This window comes from Carassius carassius, chromosome 3 (assembly GCF_963082965.1).
Source record: "Carassius carassius chromosome 3, fCarCar2.1, whole genome shotgun sequence".
Taxonomy (NCBI): Eukaryota; Metazoa; Chordata; class Actinopteri; order Cypriniformes; family Cyprinidae; genus Carassius; species Carassius carassius.
Window position 1 is genome coordinate 19,689,303 of NC_081757.1, and position 21,989 is coordinate 19,711,291.

The 21,989-nt window shown below is 37.9% G+C and overlaps 2 protein-coding genes across 2 annotated transcripts; both read right to left on the reverse strand.

The window, feature by feature from the left end:
• Positions 1 to 696: 696 nt before the first annotated feature.
• Positions 697 to 12,867, reverse strand: snx1b (sorting nexin 1b). Its single transcript, XM_059532930.1, has 15 exons — positions 12,277 to 12,867; positions 11,961 to 12,093; positions 10,993 to 11,135; positions 10,840 to 10,906; positions 9,367 to 9,410; positions 9,128 to 9,269; positions 7,448 to 7,526; positions 4,587 to 4,662; positions 4,401 to 4,514; positions 4,191 to 4,284; positions 3,902 to 4,107; positions 3,664 to 3,807; positions 3,404 to 3,484; positions 1,716 to 1,787; positions 697 to 1,637 (listed from the first exon to the last, which is right to left on the reverse strand). Exons 1-15 carry the CDS (start codon positions 12,409 to 12,411, stop codon positions 1,587 to 1,589), a joined length of 1,581 nt encoding a protein of 526 aa, XP_059388913.1. The 5' UTR covers positions 12,412 to 12,867; the 3' UTR covers positions 697 to 1,586.
• A 248-nt stretch (positions 12,868 to 13,115) lies between these two features.
• On the reverse strand, positions 13,116 to 19,848 carry LOC132122558 (mitochondrial sodium/calcium exchanger protein-like). The gene is made up of 15 exons (XM_059532936.1): positions 19,418 to 19,848; positions 19,062 to 19,214; positions 18,779 to 18,831; positions 17,926 to 17,983; positions 16,921 to 17,026; positions 16,423 to 16,590; positions 16,167 to 16,280; positions 15,805 to 15,864; positions 15,343 to 15,476; positions 15,028 to 15,169; positions 14,650 to 14,771; positions 14,284 to 14,437; positions 13,910 to 13,990; positions 13,668 to 13,735; positions 13,116 to 13,526 (listed from the first exon to the last, which is right to left on the reverse strand). Exons 1-15 carry the CDS (start codon positions 19,580 to 19,582, stop codon positions 13,338 to 13,340), a joined length of 1,767 nt encoding a protein of 588 aa, XP_059388919.1. The 5' UTR covers positions 19,583 to 19,848; the 3' UTR covers positions 13,116 to 13,337.
• Positions 19,849 to 21,989: the final 2,141 nt, after the last annotated feature.

The following is a 21,989-nucleotide window of genomic DNA, read 5'->3' on the forward strand; positions in this document are numbered from 1 at the left end:
GAAATAAATACTTTATTGATTGGTTGATGGAATTCTGTTGGCTTGAGATAGTGTCCTTAATCTGAAAAGATGACGACAACCTTTTTTATTCTGCTTTATTTTCATCAAATAAAGTTTGACAGGACAAGCGTTTTAAACAAATGCACGTCTTTCTTGTACCAGGTCATTAACATCATGTTAATAGGCAAAATGGAGGTTTATGATACATGTGTAACAGCACAGAGTCTTTAGTGTCAGGAAAAGAGCTTCAAACCAACATGTTCTTACCAAGAATATATAACCCCAAATTCATTATTGATGTAAATCTAGCTTTAAAAACTTAATGGACCTTTGCTTTGAATATGGGGGCATCCCCTCAATATCCATGTCATTTAAGGTCCTGGGGCCCCATTTATAGAGACATGCGTAGAATGATCTAGTGATGTTGTGAATATACGAAAGTATGCACAAAAATGTCACTAAATGTATAGCTCAATAAATCACAGTTCATGCGCAATGTGTAGAAGTACATCAACAAAATGCACACTAATTTTATATTAATATACAGTTTGCTAATTCCAGTGACATGATCATCACAAAGCAGATAAAACATTGCTAATTTGTGCATAATGTGCCTATTTATCTTTACATGTTCACAATTGAGTTTAATTACTGGTATATGAGCACAAGAAGTTCATACACATGCTTCCCCCCCTCCCAATGCTAAATCTCAACGTGTTCCTTACTTTTTGTCACAGATTTAAATTTGTGGAATTGAGGAGCAAATCTGATCATAAATGCATTTTATAAATGAAGCCCCAGTTTCTGCAAGGTATTGTGATATCATGAATACACCAGCAGTGCATAAATGTTAAAGACTAGAAGCATCCACAGTACAAATGTTTTTATAACACACTTTTTTTTTTGTAATTAATGTGTTTAAACAAGTTCTTCCAGGATTTTTAATAGACATGTTTGCACACCTGTACTACAAGTAGACCTTTATCTGGACCAGTCCAGATCAGTGCAGCTGTTTGAGAACATACAAATTCACTCAAAACTATCAACACAAGATATGGGACTTCATTCAAAAGACACCAAACATTTTCCTTTTGCAGTCTGGGAATCATTCTTTTTTTTTCTACAGTATATCGTGAACATCTCAAGTTTTTTAATTTTCTCTCTTATCTGGAATGGATTACAAACTTCAGTCTCACCCCTGTGCACATCCATGACACAGAGAGAGCGACACTCAACAATCTTTAATGTCTACTGAAACTTTACATAGGCTAAGCACCATTAAAAACCTTAAGGATAACACTGAACACACACACACAAAAAAAAATATTCTTGCTGCACCCCACACACAGCTGTTCTTTTTAATGCTGCTCTGACCTTTAACCTTTGCACTCAACATTCAGTTGTCAACAGTGACACGGGTCACTGCACAGGTTTACCATCACAATCTGGGGATCAGATTATCGATGAACGAGTATTAAGGTGTACATGTTATTTCACACACAGAGAGCAAAGGAAATAGGAAGAGAGAAATGTTGATTGTCTGTTGTCAAGGTCAAAGGTTAGGAGCGTGTGAGGTAAGGCTCTGATCAGGCGATGGCTTTGGCCTCAGGCAGGAAGGCCTCCCAACACTTCACCAGCTGGTTTAAGAAAAAAAAAACGATGCATGAAAGACTATTCAGTGGTGTTGTTTGTGAAACAAACACTTACACACTTACCCTATGCTGTGTGTGAAGCAGGGACTCCAGGTATTTCACGATGTGCTGTTTGAAATCTCTGGCTTTCTCTTTCTGCCACAGAAAAAAAAAATAATAATCTTAATGTTTGTGATGTGAAAAGTATTGCCAATGGTCACAGCGTCTGGAACTACTGAATTTCAGATGAATGCTGGTAGATTTTTTTAAGATAATTTTTTTTACATGTACGGGGTAAGTTGATGATTTTATTGCTGTCCGTATCCAGAATTCCTGTTTATTAATAATAAACATACTATTACCTACTGTTTTTGACAAACAGAGGTTGTGTGGTAATTTAACTGCCATCCCAATCCACCTGTCTCAGGTTTAGGAAAAGAGATCAAGTACCATCTGGCAACTGTTGTTCTTTGCTTCATTTTAAATTTGGATACTGATATATTTTGTCAATAATAACACAGGAAGCCACCGCACATCTACAGTGAAAAACAAGAACTGAAATAGGCAATTATTATAGCAACTTTAAATATTTTTTGTATAACCAATTATTTTAGCAGTTGACCAAACAGTCAATGTTTGGCCAATGCAAATAAGACGTTGTACTCGTCATTTTCAGAGATAAAATGCAGAGCATTTAAAACCATAAATCCATAGCACATCAAAAATGAAACCTCTGTCATCACTCAACCTCATGTCAGAAAAGGAATTTTTGAATAAAGTTGCTATTTTAGTTTTCTTTGGACACAAAAAGTATTCTAGCAGCATCAAAAAATAACTGCTATCAAAAGGGATATTTTAATGATGTCCTTACTACCTTTCTGGGCCTTAAATGTGGTGATTACATTGCTGTCTTTGAAGGGTCAGAAAGATTTCGATTTCATCAAAAATATATATTTTTTGTTCCAATGACCAACAAATGTGTGATGGGTTTGGAACGACATGAGGGTGAGTAATTTATGACAGAATTTTCATTTTTAGGTGAACTATCACTTTAAATAGGATATTCTAGTGACAAAATAATACGCAGAACATTTCCGGGACAAAAACAATTCATCACAGTCCCTTTAAGGCAAGTCATGTCACTTGATGGCCATCTTTGAAACGCCTCATGCATGCAAATGCAGATCCCATCTCTTTGAATGGGGAAACATCAAATTCTCCAAAACTTTTCGCAAAGCTTATGATGACATTTCATATTTGAAATCAGCAATGAAATCATAAATGTTGTTTATTTGCTCAAAAATAGCCTTTAAAAAAAGCTTATTCATGCTAGTCCAGCCAGTGCACAGACAGTCTCAGAACTGCTGACTGTTTCTATAGCAACCGGGACGGCAGCTGCAGTGATGCGGTGACTTTACCAATAAGGGATTGGCTCTTTTACTCAGGAGGCGGGGCTTCGTTTGATAGAGCAGCCATATTGAGCTTTGCATTTATCTTCATTCAAAAGAGTGTCATGTCTTGGGTATTCTATAGTCTTCATCTAGTTCATCATCATGCTGAACATGTGACTGATCATGTCAGAAGTGCACTTCTGGGTTAGTAGGATCACAGAGCTCCACCACAGATTAATCTGTATCTATTTATTTTATCACTTAGAAGCCATGAAATTTTCACTGTACAATTACTGTACAAATAAGGTTTCGTTGCACTAGTGATGTTTTGTGCTACATTTCTACCAAAATACATCTATGCACAACATCAACATATCTTACCTCAAATCGGAGCACTTCTTTGCGCACAGTACAGGTGACTCTTTCAAAATCTCTCTCATACTGACTGACTTTAGATTCCCACTGTGCAAAGACACAGAAAACAGCTCCATGTTATCAGCAAAATAGTAACAAATCATATTGTATAGAGCTTATAATATAATCATATTAACAGAGCTCCCCTACAAGGATGTTACATGTTGGTCTAATGTACAGTACTTGAAGCGTGTTGTGCATAAATCATTCGCTGTTGATAATTGAACCTCATTTATGTCGTCTTTAGCCTGCTGCAGCTTCTCGGGTTTGTTCGCCCAAAGCAGTTTGGCCTCAGCCTCTCGTTTCTTCTGCAATGTGCTCTGAGCTTCCTGCAAACGCTGCCAGACTTTCATCCTCTGCTCAAAACAGCACTGAGAACAGCAAAGATCACAGAAGACAACATCATATCACTTACGCAGTGGGCTCTTATTGTTGCTTTTGCGTTATGTAGTAGTGCTCTCTAACCCTCACGGCCCCCAGCAGCCTGACATAATCAGCCAGGAGCTCAGCGAGGATGAAGAAATCGCTGAAGGCCTGTTGCTGATGCAGCTGCTCCATCTTATCCTCCACTTCTGCCAGCTGTGACAGCGCACGAGATAACGCCGAGTTCTCCTCCACGCTGCCCAGCATGGCCACACTCTTACTAAACACCGCTGTGTTACTACACAACTCTTAGAGAGGAGAAAGACATTGAGATGCTTTGTGACAGTATGAATCTGAAAGAATGCTTTCACCGTCCAGTTTTCATTCTCACCTTTCCTGTGGTTTACTAATGAGTCAACAGCAGCATGGAGCCTCCTCAGCAGCTGCTCCTCATTCTCCACCTCCTGCAGCTTACTCTCAAACCACTGACACACACACACACACACACACACACACAAACAGAGAGGTGTCAGTCACTAGTCAAATGCAACGATCTGGGAGAATTTATGCCTTAGAATTGCATGAACTGAGCTCCTCTTACATTATCCGATTCATTAATTTTAATGGTCATCTTATTCACTGCATCCGACGCTCTGTTTATCATCTTTAGGAAGCCAGGTCCACTCAAAGCCTGAGTATTCACTGCCCTGGGCAACTAATAACACATATGTTAAGATGTGAAATATGTCACTAAAAATACTGTACGATGCCTGACAAATTTGGTCACCTCATCTCTCTCTAAAAACTCTCGAACATCCGGGTCCTGCAACAGAGATGGATGAGCCACTACTCTCTGTAGATACCTACAGAGAATACAAACAAACAGTCAGTGTAATATATAAGAAATATCACCAGTTAAAGATAAAATGAGTGTGCATCAGCATGTGGATCACTGTTACAACTCAAAATTCAGCAGCAATTAATTCAATTTTCAAAGGTTCGTATGGAAGCGTATGGGTAGCATAATTCAATTTGGGATGTAATATGCAAAATGACAATGCATATGTAAAATGGCAATGCATTTCTGTATTTACATTTACATTTTCCAATACATTTGTGCAACGTTTGGTGCTAAATGAAAATGAAAATTAAATTACTTCATTTTCATTTGCCATTTCATACACCAGTTTTAATATGTAAAATGAATACTAATTTTAACGCTTTATAAGTTGCAAAATTAAAATGAAAATGTATTACAGAAATGATTAGATATGTATAACATGTTCAAGCAAAAACTGTGGCAAAATTATCATTCAAATGCTATTTTTCTTAAATGCATTAACACTCACAGTCAAGACACTTACGATTGCATTTTTATTCAGTGTCCCGCAATGAATGTAGCAAAATTCAATGTGAACATTGAAAATGCATTCCGAGCTGATCACGTGTCCGCCCCCTCCCGACACCTCAATCACTACACGAACAAGGCGGGGCTTGCAAAAGGTCTGAGACTCAAATCTCAAGAAGAGGATTCAAGTGAAAGAACATGGACAAGACAGTTGCTCCGTGTATGTTTTGATCATTTCAGTTTATGGCTTTAATATTTAATTCGCTCTGGTGGGCGGAGCTGAAACGCTGCTTTCATCTGATTGGTCGAATCGCTCCACCTTCAACTCTGTCTTTTCATTCTTTCAGGCAGAATAAGAGTCAGTACGAGTGTGACACTGTAATGTCTGAAACCACCGCTCACTGTTAATTAGCATAATATTTGAATCAGATGTAGCTGGGCACATAATTCGTGCTGCTGAGACCTGCAAATTATTTCTAGGTTGTAGTATTGTATGACTATTGTCCCACTGATAAATACAGTGCAAATAGTTCTGTCTCTTTGGAAAAAAGTGAAGTGGAAATAAAAATCAATAATAGACTGAACAGTTCCATATCTGTAACATTTACCTCTCATCTTTTAAGTCATAAGGCACTAGGTACGTGTGTGTGACATTAATAAATAATTGTAAAAATTAATATTGTTACATTTCTGAAATAAAAATAGTAAAATTAGCTCTATGCTGCTCAGTGCTCCTGTAGCCTACCCCAGAGCGCCCTCTCGTGGCTGTAGACGGTAATGTTTTCTCTTGGTTCTGAATAAATGCGACTTATATGTTTTTTTCCTCGTCATGACGTATTTTTGGACTGATGCAACTTTTACCGAAAAATACGGGTAACATTATTATTATTATTTATTATGAGAGTAATTGACAAAGACTAGAACTTTAATGTTTCACCAAATTCAGCTCAGATCTTCAGACTCGTCTGACTCGTGTTGCTGTATAACTGGCCAGACTTACCTTCCCAAAAAATCCTATTTAATTTTATTTCATAAATTTAACTATATTTATTTCCACTTCACTGTTATCCAAGGAGACAGAACTATTTGCACTGTTTTTATCAGTGGGACAATATTTATACAATACTATAACCTAGAAATAATTTAACGGGGTCTCTTGCAAATCGCAGCAGCACGAATTATGTGGCCAGCATAATCGGATTCAAATATTATGCTAATGAACAGTGAGCGGTGGTTTCAGACATTACAGTGCTTCACTCACACTGACTCTTATTCTGCCTGAAAGAATGAAAAGACCGAGTTGAAGGTGGAGCGATTCGACCAATCAGATGAAAGCAGCGTTTCAGCGCCGCCCACAAGTGCGAATGAAATATTGAAGCCATAAACTGAAATGATCAAAACGTACACGGACCAACTGTCTTGTCCATGTTCTCTCACTTGAATCCTCTACTTGAGATTTGAGTCTCAGACCTTTTGCAAGCCCCGCCTTGTTCGTGCAGTGATTGACGTGTCGGGAGGGGGCGGACACATGATCAGCTCGGAATGCATTTTCAATGTGCACATTGAATTTTGCTACATTCATTGCGGGACATTGAATAAAAATGCAATCGTAAGTGTCTTGACTCTCGACTGTGAGTGTTAATGCATTTAAGAAAAATAGCATTTGAATGATAATTTTGCCACAGTTTTTGCTTGAACATGTTATACATATCTAATCATTTCTGTAATACATTTTCATTTTGCAACTTATAAAGCATTAAAATTAGTATTCATTTTACATATTAAAACTGTTGTATGAAATGGCAAATGAAAATGAAGTAATTTAATTTTCGTTTTCATTTTGCACCAAACGTTGCACAAATGTATTGGAAAATGTAAATGTAAATACAGAAATGCATTGCCATTTTACATATGCATTGTCATTTTGCATATTACATCCCAAATTGAATATCGCTACCCATACGCTTCCATAGGTTCTAGGGTACGACTGCAAAACAAAAATGAAACAACTCCTAAAGGTTTGTGGTGTCTAAATCTGTTGCCATTAACAAATCAGCGCTTTCTTTTTTCTGGTTTTTATAGGGATATTTTGGTTGCACCTGGGATTTCCTACATTTTGGACGACAAAACACCCCATTAGGTTAATAAACTAGTTTTTCTATACACATCCAACATATCATATTCAATATGCCATCAGCCACTTAATCAGAAATCAGGTTTCCGAAGTTATATCAGTATCAGAAAAAATGCAGTTTGTGAACCTCTATTTTATGTGAATGTCTAATTAGGCTTGTGTTCACCTCTCCAGTGCTGCTCGTCTCTTTTCCACAAACTCCGCTGAGGATGAATCCTCCTTCCCTACCTTCACTTTAGTCATCCCTGTGACACAACACCAAACCACACGCTTAGTCAGCAAATCACAGCGCACTGCTCCGAGTACAATGATGCAAGTAAGAGCCAACAGAAAGCTCAGAGTAAACAATCTCATGTCTCCAGGCTATTGTGGGTGTCTACAGTCGTGGCCAAAAGTTTTGAGAATTACATAAATATTAGTTTTCAAAAAGTTTGCTGCTAAACTGCTTTTAGATCTTTGTTTCAGTTGTTTCTGTGATGTACTGAAATATAATTATAGTTTCAAAGGCTTTTATCGACAATTACATGACATTTATGCACAGAGTCAGTATTTGCAGTGTTGGCCCTTCTTCTTCAGGACCTCTGCAATTCGACTGGGCATGCTCTCAATCAACTTCTGAGCCAAATCCTGACTGATAGCAACCCATTCTTTCAGAATCACTTCTTGAGTTTGTCAGAATTAGTGGGTTTTTGTTTGTCCACCCGCCTCTCGAGGATTGACCACAAGTTCTCAATGGGATTAAGATCTGGGGAGTTTCCAGGCCATGGACCCAAAATTTCAGCATTCTGGTCCCCGGGCCACTTAGTTCTCACTTTTGCCTTATGGCACGGTGCTCCATCGTGCTGGAAAATGCATTGTTCTTCACCAAACTGTTGTTGGATTGTTGGAAGAAGTTGCTGTTGGAGGGTGTTTTGGTACCATTCTTTATTCATGGCTGTGTTTTTGGGCAGAATTGTGAGTGAGCCCACTCCCTTGGATGAGAAGCAACCCCACACATGAATGGTGTCAGGATGCTTTACTGTTGGCATGACACAGGACTGATGGTAGCGCTCACCTTTTCTTCTCTGGACAAGCCTTTTTCCAGATGCCCCAAACAATCGGAAAGGGGCTTCATCGGAGAATATGACTTTGCCCCAGTCCTCAGCAGTCCATACACTATACTTTCTGCAGAAGATCAATCTGTCCCTGATGTTTTTTTTGGAGAGAAGTGGCTTCTTTGCTGCCCTTCTTGACACCAGGCCATCTTCCAAAAGTCTTGGCCTCACTGTGCGTGCAGATGCGCTCACACCTGCCTGCTGCCATTCCTGAGCAAGATCTGCACTGGTGGCACTCCGATCCCGCAGCTGAATCCTCTTTAGGAGACGATCCTAGCGCTTGCTGGACTTTCTTGGATGCCGTTTCTTTGCAGGTCACTATGGTTAACAAAGGAAGAACAATGATTTCAAGCATCACCCTCCTTTTAACATGTCAAGTCTGCCATTCTAACCCAATCAGCCTGACATAATGATCTCCAGCCTTGTGCTCGTCAACATTCTCACCTGAGTTAACAAGACGATTACTGAAATGATCTCAGCAGGTCCTTTAATGACAGCAATGAAATGCAGTGGAAAGGTTTTTTGGGGATTAAATTAATTTTCATGGCAAAGAAGGACTATGCAATTCATCTGATCACTCTTCATAACATTCTGGAGTATATGCAAATGGATATTATAAAAACTTAAGCAGCAACTTTTCCAACTTCCAATATTTATGTAATTCTCAAAACTTTTGGCCACGACTGAAGATGAGGGTCACTAGAAGAACTCCACTAGACAAGGAGCCAGGGTGAGCGTGATCAATTCTTTACCAACTACACTCTTCTGAGGTGGAGGTGGAATGATGCAGCCCAGCAGAGAGTGTTTGGCTGATATCTTCTCATAAAGTCCCAGAAAATCGCTGAAACGTCGACGCACGGAGAACGTCTTATTAAGGAACATGGGCAGTGTAGTCTGGAGAAGAGAGAGAGAAGCATGGAAAAGAGGCATGTATATGATATATGTAGCTTAATCAATCCAAAAATGGTAATAGGTTTAAGCTTTTCTGTACCTGTGTCGACACTTTGTAAGACATGTAGGCATTCATGCCATCTCCTGCGACACAATAACACAGAAGAACTCGATCGCTATAGCTCTCAACATCCAGAACAAGAGGCTGAATCTAGACCAGTGGTTCTCAACCATTTCACTCCTCAATGTCCAAGGAAATATTTGAAGGAGATTGTCTCTATTAACACTGCTGTAATAAATACAAACCTGCTTGTTTTCTGAGTGTCAACAGAATAGTTATTAATTATGATTCTTTCTTTTTTATTATTTCTGAATCTTAAGAACTCTTAATTGGATTTTAATAAAGAAAAGAAAGAAAACAAATACTTCTCTCAAGAAAATCTCTTTAAAATAAGCTCTGTCGGATGTTTGCTGAGGTCCCCTAGTTGGCAACAGTTTGAGAACCACTGATCTAGAAATATTTGATGCAAGTTTGATCCCCTTTTTAAAGTATAAGTGGGCAATGCCATTTATAACTTGACTGTGTAAGCAAGGCTTTCAATTGTCAGTAGCTTCTAGTTATTTTCGGTGTAAAAAACTAGGCTGCACAATTAATAGAAATTAAATCGCAAAAGCAATAAATCACGATTAGGCAGAAGCTGCGATTGTCATGCGTGTGTATCTTTCAGTGAAGTACAGTTCTGTGGTCAGTAGTAAATCTCCATCCGAAGGCCAGAAAATCCAAATAGAAGAAATCCTGCAGCTGAATTAACAGAAAATGTAACTGCTTTCATTGATTCAACGTAACTAATAAACACACGACTACGGCAATTTATGGTTTATCTGAGTTCTTATTATTAGAATTTTCATCATAATAAAGTATATCTGTAATGAAATGCTAATCGACATAGCCTTTATCACTGCTTAGAATACAATGAAATATTGTGTGCCTTAATTATTCTGTTTAAGAAGCCACATCATCTCACAGAAGGATTTATTTCAAACACTCGATTGACTTGATGAATGAGTTCGGAGTAAACACGTTATTAAATGAGGAATTTCACATGCTCTCAGATGGAGCAGCATTTACTACACAGAGCCGTAGCTCACTGAGAAGATACGCAAACAGCTGTCATTATCGTGAACGATTTTGATGATTTCATAATCCTACGATTATATCATCTGCGATTATGGACGCAATTTTTCTCCATGTAATAAATGCTGCTTCACCTGAAAGTAGGTGAGGGAGATTTACTGCTAATCACAGAACCAGCTTTACCGACTAAATGCACGACAATCACAATTAATCACGTTTGATTAATCATGCAGCCCTACCGCAAACTGTTATCCATGAACATATTTTATTATGTTTATATTTATGCATTTCAAATGATTCAAAGTGACTCACAAATGAGGAATCTTATTCATAAGCTCACTGGCTTGTAGTGCAAATCCTTTCACAGTTTACTTCAATTTATTATTCTTGTTATGAACCTACACTGTGAAAAATGTTAATAAATTGCATAATACAAACCAATTTTCTCTGGATTAGTGACTGCAATGTTCAGTTCAAACTGGTCTCCACTCTCTTCCTCCTCCAGCTGTTGAAAGTTGATCAGCATTCTGTTAGAATTAAGAATCTATATAAATATGACATGAATGCAACTGAAGGGTCTTGTCTGAGTACCTCCTCCATGGTCTTGGTGACAATGCTGGGTTTGAGTATGGAGTTAGGGACATGGGTGGTGTTGCAAGCCGATGCGGTCGGGCCGATAATCTCTCTCCTGCCTTGACTGGTGGTGTTGGTGAGTGTCAGCTCTACTGTGGCCTCTAGTGATTGAACAGAGAGAGCGAATGATGCACAGAGGTGTAAGGTGAGTAATAGCATTTCACCATTAGACTTTAGTATACAATTATTTTGGGAAATCTGTACTTTACATGAGCTCTGTTAAAATCGAGTACTTATAATAGCATTTTACTTCATTACAAATTCTTAAAGTTAAATTTCATGATTTAAATATTTCCTCAATGATTTAAAAAATATATATCCAAATGTGACGCCAGCCAATCGCGTACTAAAGTTATCCGTTTCAGACACATACTTCAGTGTTTTTACAACCACTAAAAATTACTGTTTTAATTTTTTTTTTTTATCATCTGCTGACAACTTTAGTTGAGAACATTCAGGAAAAAGTTTTCAGGATACCGGTTCCAGTTTAACATCTGCTGTGGCCTAGATTCTTACAAACAACAATGAAATTTTTTTTATTTTTGAACATTTCTTTAGAAAGTTTCTGCATCAAAAATACTAAAATCACACCATCTTTACGGTCTCATTTCCAAAAGCCAGTCTGAAGCCAAGAAAAGTATTTATTTCTTCAGTTTTAAATACCCAAGTTCAATTAAATGTGGATAATTTTTACTTCCACTCAAGTTTTTTTTGGCTAGGTACATAATTTTAACTGGCCATATTTTTTGACATTGTTAATATACTGAAGTACAATTTTCAGTAGTTTTTACAACTTTGATATAACATTTCAAAGTGATCTGTTTCAGCTGCATAATGCTGAATGCATTATGTTCTTCAACATGCAGTTAGCTCTCATCTGCCCTGCGTGTCAACTCAAGAGTCACTACGAGTCACGGTGCAGATACCAGTGAACAGATCCAGCTCGTCATCAGAGTGAAGGCCATTGGTGGCGTGATGGACATCGCTCCTGATGTACGAGCCCTCCTCACTGAAGATATCGCCTTCATCAGGAGCCGATGTGGGTGTGATCGGTTTACTCTTCAAAAAAAAAAAGAGAGATGAACACGATGCCAAGATAACAGCTGATCATTATGACATAATGGCAGTTCGCGCAGTTATGAGACTAACCGCTGCAGAAACAGATAATAAGCTTCGAGCTAGCTTCTGTCAAATGAGCTCAATATGAAAACATTATTATTGATTCTGAAGCAGCTGTCTCACCCTCGCGATGGTGAATATGTCCTCGCCTTCATCATCATCGTCCTCGTCGCTGTCCAGCACCCGAGTGTCTAATTCTGCCTCCTGATCTTCATTATCGGGGAAAGGAGGAGGATTCCGCCCGCAGCCGCCTGACATCGCTCGTTTCGACCAAAGGAAATATATGCAAGAACGAACAAACCTAACAGATCAAGTCTTGAAGGTGGCGTTATTTCTACCTGACTGTCCGTTACAGGTAAGCGTGGATTGGATTTCACTGCTAGGTAACCTCAGCCTACTTAAAAACATTCGCGGATGGCTCTGCGTTCTCAGCCTCAGAGAGAGAGAGAGAGCTGATGCGCCACTGACTCCTGAAGGTCTGGAGCTAATACTACACCCACAAGCATAACACATTCTGAAGCTGTGCATTTAGGACACGCTGTCATTCAGTGAATATATTTGATCAGTGCATTTACAGAAATACACATTTACCTTCAAATCACTCATTGGTTATGATTTCATCCTGACTTCACAGCAGCTCAATTTTGTGAACCGATTCAACCATTTAATCAAACACTCATGCATCATTGGTCTTAAGATTTAGATTAGATTTATTCATTTAGCAGACAATTTTATCCAAAGCGACTTACAGTGCATTCAGGCTTAACATTTTTTTTTACCTAATGTGTTCCCTGGGAATCGAACCCTCAACCTTGCGCTATTAATGCAATGCTCTACCACTTGAGCCACAGGAACAGTCTTTAAAAAAATGAGCAGCTCACAAATTGGCATAAATTCATTAAATGCAAAAAATATAAAATAAAAAAAACAACAACAACAAAACACAGCACAACACCACAGCATATTTGCAAGTATCCAATTTAATAAAATACATTTAATAATTTCAATCTCATAATTCAAGGTATGTTATTGTTAAATAAAACAATTTAACTAGTGCATAGTGATTACTCATGATCTTCAAAAACATACATTTACAAATATATATATTTTAATACATTTCATATATATTTCTATGAGTGTCTAAAGATTTTTTCCACTTTTCAAGATTCCAGTTTCTGCTGATGTCAGAACTGGATAATTCTAAATTCAGTGAGCAGGGCAACGATGAGAAAGACCATGTAGAAGATCAGTAGAAAAATGCCATAGACTCGGCTCAGGTGAAAACACTGAAGAGGAACCAGTATGAAGGAGAAGACGAGAGACAGACCCAGTGCTCCTGAGAGAACCCAGCACAGCATCCCCTCTGGTTCCAGCTGACCACACAACAGAACACACACAGAACACAGATCAGACTCCGTCACGCATCTATACTGGAATATTCAACTGAATAAAAGCTTGCAACATATCCATTCAGTTAGATGTATATGACAGTGTATATAGAGTGAGAGACATACCATCACAACATTATTTTTATTCTGGAAGATTTGCAGCAGGCAGCCCAGGCCCACACCAAACAGCATGTCTTCATGTAATGTTAAAGGTATATGAAGTGTGCTTATGGTAGTGTTACAGGATATTTAAAAATACTGTAAATATAAAGTATGATGAAATCTGTTGATATATTTGTTAATGCACATACACAAAAAGGAGAACTTAAAAAAAAGGGGGGGGGGGGGAAGCATATGTTAAAAGATACTAAAGATAATGCCCCCGAAACAGGCAGAAATGGCCATCCGTGGGTATCCCTGACGGGCTATAGTAATGTCTGCAAAGCAATCTGTGAAAACACACAAATATCACACATGGTCTAACAGAGGTAAAAACAATGTAGTATAATATCCCATTGGCGCATGACTCTTTCAAATATTAAAAGCCATCTAACACTTTTTCACACATTTTATTAGTACTTAACAGTGGCAGCAAAAATGAAACCATGCAATCTAGTCATTTCTAGTAAAATAATTTTCCTTTCATTTCAAGTTCTAGAATATTGGCTATGAGCAAAAATAATAAAATACTGGGACGATAATGTGTAGTTTGTGGTTTTTAATGTTGTGAGCGAGTGTGTACCTCCAATGCTGTTGCCCCAGGCTAACAAGGTGAGGCCCAGTACAGTGTTGCTGAGACGGAGAACAATCCCCAGCAGGTGCAGCACACTAACAATCTCGGACGCCACAGTGCTGATCCACAGCGCACTGACCACAAAACCTAGCAGAGAATAGAGCTACACACACAGCAACAGAACAGATTTCAAATTTCAAAAACAAAATTGATTCCTTTTTTCAGCAAGGATGCATAAAATGGATTGAAAGAGACAGTAAAGACATTTAATATGTCTATACAATGACTTCTATTTCAAATAAACTGAGATAAACTGTTCCTGTTTTTACTGTATGTGTGATCAAATAAATGCATAAGAATATAAGAGATTCATACGAAATGATATCTAGGAGGATGCTCATTTGTGGTAGTGAAGAAGACTATGCCAGAGAGGAAGACTCCGATGCAGAGTACAAGCACCCACACTGGAAATTCTCCTTCAATGAGCAGTAAGCCATCTTATAATGAAAGAGAAACATTGTCTGTTTCAGAGTCATGATGTTTAGAGAACACAAAATGACTGCACAATATCTGCATCAGCAGCATTTGTCTTTTCACATACAAAAGGAATTTCAGTTCATCTGACAGAATGAAGCAGATGCATTGAAGCAACAAATGACAGGGATGACAGAACTTTTTTCTTATGTGACCCTAAGAGATTTTTGTTGAACAGGTTTACTTTCAAGGTTCAAATAAAAATGCCAACTGACTTACACTTTCCAGACTGGAAGGTAAGCACACAGACCAGAGGCCCAGTTATTATGTGAAGACAGTTCAGAGGGCGTTTCCAGTTGTGATCCTCCTTATCTGTGTCCACCACAGGAATGGTCAACAATAACAGCACTTCTACAGGCACCTAACAGAGTCAGACAGACTATGATCTTCATTTTAAATTTACATTAGGCAGGCATATTAAATTCAAACAATCCAACAAGTGGACAATTTTATTTTGAACAATAGGTTACTAGAAGAATGATTACTTATTTAGAACCAGGAATTGATCGTGAAAGTGAATGCACACATTTTCACCTTGATCACTTTGAGGACTCTGGCGCTCCAGTGCTGTCTCCTCCAGATCCTACTATCCACCGGGTTAATGGCATTCAGGAAGATATGAGCAGTGGACTGAGTGTAAGGCAACAAAGGCTCATACTCTCCTTCATCTGAAACACACACACACACATATACATATGTATATATACATATATGTGTATGTGTGTGTGTGTGTGTATGTGTAATATATATATAATTTTTTATTTTTTCACAGATACACACACAAACCAATAATTCCAATCACATACATGCAAGATTTGCACACAGATAAATGCTGTTACACCACACGGTACTTCCTTAAAGATGAAATCTTTTCGCTAACTTTCACGGTTACCAATGCAGAATGCAACACACACATGCAAATTCCGGTAATTATGAAACTTCAGCCACTTACTTAGCCAACATACAGTAGTTTTAAGTTGAGAGGAAGTGACCCACCGTGTGCCTGTATGCTGCCAGTCTGAATTTCTCTATATGAATCAGATGGGAGAGTCTCTCCTAAAAGTCAAGAACAGCCCTTATTAATGCCTAGTGATCAGATTAATTTCATAAACTTCAATAGCACTTTATTTAAACAGAGCTTTGAGTTTGCATTGTTGTGAGCACTTTATCTGAATGTGTGAAAGCTTAGTGCAGTGAGCTCGTACTAAAGTACTAAAGCAAGAATTTAGTGAGTTTACAACACATTTTGATGTGTTTACTTTAAACGAAAAATGGTCACTCCTCATACAGAAATTGTAATGAAACTGAATGGGTAGAAAGTGTGTGATCAGTTATGAGAAAGACTGCAGTCTCTATACCCTGTTCTCTGTCTGTGGTCTGGGCCGATCCATTTAGCTGATGCTTTTGACGATTGTATATATATGCACTCACAATCACAGTCAAAACATATGCAATATACAGCCCAAGATAACCTGTAGAGAACAGAAAAGAACAATAGGAAGAAAGAAATATTAATCATATCCATGGAAGGAAGTGGAACATGCAGAATGAAAAATGTGTAATTTTCCTAAATGAATGAAATGATGACATAAATCTGATTAAGCGTTATCGGACCTATGGCTTCTCCCAAGGAAATATGGCCTTTATATAGGATACTGAAGGTCCAAAACACAGCTGCCATGTAGAAAATGACATCACGAAGGAATGGACGGGACGCCACAGTGAAAGGCTTAACCAGAGCAATGCTTCCAGCTACCACTGTTGTAACAAAGATTCCCGCTCCTAGAGGAAAAAAAGAAAACGAGCACACAATCCAATTAGGACATTTTTTTTTGATTGATGAAGAATTAAAGGTGAAGTGGGTAATTTCAGCAGCACCCAATGGTGCTGTATAAATATATTTCAAAGACTTTCCCTTTCTGCCATTGTTCAGTCAAAACAAATAGTCCCAAAAGGCTGTGGTTGGACCATGTGCATGACTCAAGCAACCTCCACTTGTACAATTCAGTTTGGTGCCTTCATTGGTTGGGAATTACAGTTTACCTTTAAATACTCCTTGATGTGTGTGTGTGTGTGTGTGTGTGTGTGTGTTTAAGCGAGCTGATCTCTCACCAAACAGTGCTCCAACAGCAAGACCAGCAGTCTGAGGGTGGGAGAAAGCAGCCATGGCACTGAACACATCTGGAGCCCCATTTCCAAGTGCCAGGAACGTTACGCCCTGTTCTACTCAGTCACGGAAAACAATTTTAAAAAATGGGTCTGACACAACCTCTCAACGCAATTTGGACCTTTTCCAGGAATAAAAACACAAACTCATCACTGAGGATTCCACCCAGTCGCACATACTACACACCACTCGGAGTCATGCACACACATTAATGACACAAAAACTGTTCTACACACCACTCGGAGTCATGCAAACACATTAATGACACAAAAACTGTTCTACACACCACTCGGAGTCATGCACACACATTAATGACACAAAAACTGTACTACACACCACTCGGGAGTCATGCACACACATTAATGACACAAAAAATGTACTACACACCACTTGGAGTCATGCACACACACTAATGACACAAAACTGTACTACACACCACTCGGAGTCATGCACACACATTAATGACACAAACATAGTTTGAAAACACTTCACGCTCATGAACAAACTTCAAGGAATAGTTCACACAGTTGATGAAGTCAATGGGGGCCAACAATAGTTTGATTACCAGCATTCTTCAAAATATCTTCTTTTGTGATCAACACAAGAAAGAAATTATACAGGTTTGGAAAGACATGAGAGTGAGTAAACGGTGACAGAATTTTTATTTTTTGAGGCGAACTATTCCTTTAAGAACACAAAAAGTACTCAAGTGTTAAACAAACACTACCCAGGATGACACAGTCTTGACTTAAACGATGACCTAGTAACAGACTAACAATTTGATATGTCTAGCATGCTGTTATATTCTCTTCACTCCAGGACCCAGGAGTTTATCACTTCTGTGGTTGATAAGGACACAGCAGGAGTAATTAACTTTCTCAACCTATGCAATATGAGGACAAATTACAAGGATCAGATGATCAGCCACATTTAAGCTATTAAAAGGATACGGCCACATTATGAGTCAGTTTCAGTGTGGAGGATATGGCTGAGAGGTTTGGACAGAAACTGAAAAAAAAAAAACATTACATATTTTAATTCACATACATTTAAACTCAAATTTCTGTTCTTTACAGAACAAATTCTAAATACATTGAAATATATATGATAGTATAATGATAAATTAACTAACTTCTTGAACCTCAAAAAGCAGAACCCTTTTAAATTAAATAGATTCAACTCTAAAATCTCCAGATAAATGAAAGCCATTGTCTCTGTCACATGAGCAAATAGAGAAGTGAACCTAGGTCATGGCCAAAGACTCGGCTCTTTTGATAGTGTTATGAGATCACAAAGGAATATTCACGTTTCTTGACATTATTGTGTTTTTTTATTATTATTTTAATCAGTTACTAATTTTAATTTCATGACAGTCCTGATTATCAACTTAACTGCATAGTGCAACTGGAATACAATGTGAACAATTCATATCTACTTTTAAAGTAAAGATTACACATCTTTTCACCTTTTAGATTACACCCAATTTAGGCTGATTGTACAACAATTTGTGAAGCATGTTGCTAAATAGGAGTAGACTGACGGACCATAAAAGAAGATCTCAGTATTTTGTTGTTATTATTACAAAGGAAGTAAATGGTAACCAAAAAGTTTTGTGCGAGTGTGTTTGTGTGTGTTACACACAAGAAAGTCAGTAATGCAGGTCTGTAACAGCATGAGGTTGAGTAAATGAGAGAACTTTTCTTTTGGGGTGAACTATCACTTTAAGACAGAACTGACCACCAAATAGCATGTCCAAGCCGATTAATAACCCTCTAATTCTCTCACAGATTATTCACCACTCACAAGTCTGATGCAACCAGCCCAAGAAGAAGGAACAGAACAAACAACCAGATGACCTGACAGAAATAAAAGAAGAAAGTAAAGAGAAAACGTGAGAGTGACTTTAACAACATACAAAACCAATACAACCAATATAAAATCAGATTACACATCCTGGAGGATGCATTATCATTATTTTCAGTTGGATATGTAAATAGAAACGTCACACTTCACAAACAAATTTAACACTCAATTTAATGGTATGTAAATAATAAACCCTGAGTTTGTGAACTAAATGTGTCCTTACATAGAGTGTGATGGCTAGAGGCAGCAGATTCGGCGGGAACAGGCAAAAGGTGACCTCAGGGTACTTGATAAAGCCTTCATCTGAAGTACAATCTGATGTATTCTTCACAAACTCACATCTCTGACTGGCAGACAGGTTCATCACCTCATCACACTGAAACACAGATCGACAAACGCAGCTGTGCAGGACTCCATGCCAATAGCCAGACAACAACCCACTGAATTTATTTAACACAAAGTTTACTCATGGTAAGTAAGAAGAAGAAAAAAGAGCAAAACGTATCTGTAACATTAATGAGATATAATGTACATACAGCGTCTTTTTTTACTTTATTCATATTTCAGAGTCCAGCTCACCTCGTCTCCATTGCGGTTCTGTTGAACTCCTCCAGGTCTGTGTGAACGCCACACAGTCACATGAGGTTCCAGGTGTGTGTGAGACACGTACACAGGATTCTGGCAGCTGACACGATCCCACTGCAGAGCAACGGAGCAAAACAACACTAAGACCTGAGCAAGCATTTGTAGGCTGACATTGCTTTTCAGTGGTCAACAGTAGTAGTTGAATTGTGGAAGATCGAAGGCAACTTTCGTGTTTCCGCTGTTTCGCTCTTCTCCTAAAGTGTAATAAACTCCATGTATTTAGACGCTGTGAATCACAGTCTGTGGTTGGATCTAAAATAACGCGGGATTACACATTATTGTCTCACAAGAGAGAGTCGACCAAAAGAGAAGTGTATCAGCCTGACAGGTCATTCCAATACTTCCTTTACAAACAGCGTGACGAGCTTTCTTATCCTCCCTCCCTCTGTCCCGAGGTTAAAGAGACATACACGCTTTTCCACTTAAAGGGATAGTTCACCCAACAATAAAAATTCCGACATCATTTACTCACCCTCACTTTCATCTTCGAAACAGCCTAAGAAACATGAAAATACCTAATGTAAGGAGCTTCTTTTTAACTCTCACAAAACTGTTGCATTCTCCTTAAGACATTCTGAGTTTGCTCACAAAACTTTTGCATTCCACTAGAATCTTTGCGCTCCTTCCCAATAGCATTCAAATCTTGGCTGAAGGAACCCTATAAATGTCGCTTTCTCTGTATGTATACTTTTAAACTTGACATTTTAAACAGTATTAGACTGTGGATTTTTATTAACTTAAAAAAATATTTCTTAAAACAGTTTTGTTTTAGGTTAATTTTGATTAAGAAAATAAATGTTGCAAAATTGCAACATTTTCAGCGTACGTGCAAGTACATCCCTTTCTGATGAAACATCTTAAACCAGCCAAAGATTTGCTTATTCAAGCTGGTGTCCCAGTCTGACCAGGAAAAGTTCCCATAAACCCTCTAAAACCCGCCATCTGGACCAGACTGGGAGTCAACCTTAGACCAGAAAAACTTTTGACCTTCAACAAGTCAGAAGGATGAAATGTGAATACATTCACAAGAGAGCAACCTTCTGACACACTGTAAAGTTTGATGATCCAGGTATTTCTTCATCCCACTCACTTTGACCTTTATAAAAGTCTTCCTTGTAAACTGGAAGACGTGTATCTGAGAGCACCTCTTTGACATCTTCTACATTTTCATTAGGCTATGTCAAAATTATTTGGAGTTCATCTATGATTTATTGGGCTGGGCTCTGTGAATAGTGTGAATAATATAGATGTCAACCACTGGGCTCACTGCCACATACTGTACTGTAGCTATACTCTGTCTCCAAACTGTCTCATTTATTTAGGTTGATATATTTGGGGCAGTGCTGGGTAGTAATGGACTACGTGTAATCTGGATTACATAATCAGATTCCAAAAACTGGGTATGCTTAACTGGATTATATTACATTTTAAAATGCTCATAATCAGATTACAGTTACCTTTATGGATTACACAATTGCATATTATTCATAAAATGGCAGTGAAGAATTTATTGATTCTCCCTTGTTCTTACTTTCTCTCTCTCTCTTTTAATGTTTCCTTTCCAAAAATCTTAATGTGTGTCATATAGCTTTGGCAATATTCACAATATAGAATGGCCATGTAAATGTCATGTAAATAAAAGCAATGGTAAATTTTAAAACATATTTTAACAATCTTAAAGTAATCTAAAAAGTAGTATTCATGTCTTGCATCAAACAGTGTGTAAACACATCTAAATGCCACTTCAGATGCAGCTTCTGTGTTGATTTCATTTGCTTGGTAACAGCCTAAATGTCATATTTTTCTAATTCACTTAAAAATTGGTAAAATTGTCAATAAAATGTTAAAAATCAATTTAAACTTATTGGAAAAGATTCATTTATATCAGTGTTAATTAAAAAAAAAAAATATATATATATGTGTGTGTGTATATATATATATATATATATATATATACAGGTCCTTCTCAAAAAATTAGCATATTGTGATAAAGTTCATTATTTTCCATAATGTAATGATAAAAAATTAAACTTTCATATATTTTAGATTCATTGCACACCAACTGAAATATTTCAGGTCTTTTATTGTTTTAATACTGATGATTTTGGCATACAGCTCATGAAAACCCAAAATGCCTGTCTCAAAAAATTAGCATATTTCATCCGACCAATAAAAGAAAAGTGTTTTTAATTAAAAAAAGTCAACCTTCAAATAATTATGTTCAGTTATGCACTCAATACTTGGTCGGGAATCCTTTTGCAGAAATGACTGCTTCAATGCGGTGTGGCATGGAGGCAATCAGCCTGTGGCACTGCTGAGGTGTTATGGAGGCCCATGATGCTTCGATAGCGGCCTTAAGCTCATCCAGAGTGTTGGGTCTTGCGTCTCTCAACTTTCTCTTCACAATATCCCACAGATTCTCTATGGGGTTCAGGTCAGGAGAGTTGGCAGGCCAATTGAGCACAGTAATACCATGGTCAGTAAACCATTTACCAGTGGTTTTGGC

What these genes read in the sequence shown, in the direction of transcription:
- snx1b (XM_059532930.1), bottom strand. Translation starts at nt 12,411, where the DNA reads ATGTCAGGCGGCTGCGGGCGGAATCCTCCTCCTTTCCCCGATAATGAA. An exon ending in CGAGCTGGATCTGTTCACTG is followed by an intron (nt 11,136 to 11,960) that starts GTATCTGCACCG and finishes TTCAATCACTAG; the next exon opens with AGGCCACAGTAGAGCTGACA. An exon ending in CTTACAAAGTGTCGACACAG is followed by an intron (nt 9,270 to 9,366) that starts GTACAGAAAAGC and finishes TCTCTTCTCCAG; the next exon opens with ACTACACTGCCCATGTTCCT.
- LOC132122558 (XM_059532936.1), bottom strand. Translation starts at nt 19,582, where the DNA reads ATGCTTGCTCAGGTCTTAGTGTTGTTTTGCTCCGTTGCTCTGCAGTGG. An exon ending in GAGTCCTCAAAGTGATCAAG is followed by an intron (nt 15,170 to 15,342) that starts GTGAAAATGTGT and finishes TGACTCTGTTAG; the next exon opens with GTGCCTGTAGAAGTGCTGTT. An exon ending in ATAAAAATAATGTTGTGATG is followed by an intron (nt 13,527 to 13,667) that starts GTATGTCTCTCA and finishes TTGTGTGGTCAG; the next exon opens with CTGGAACCAGAGGGGATGCT.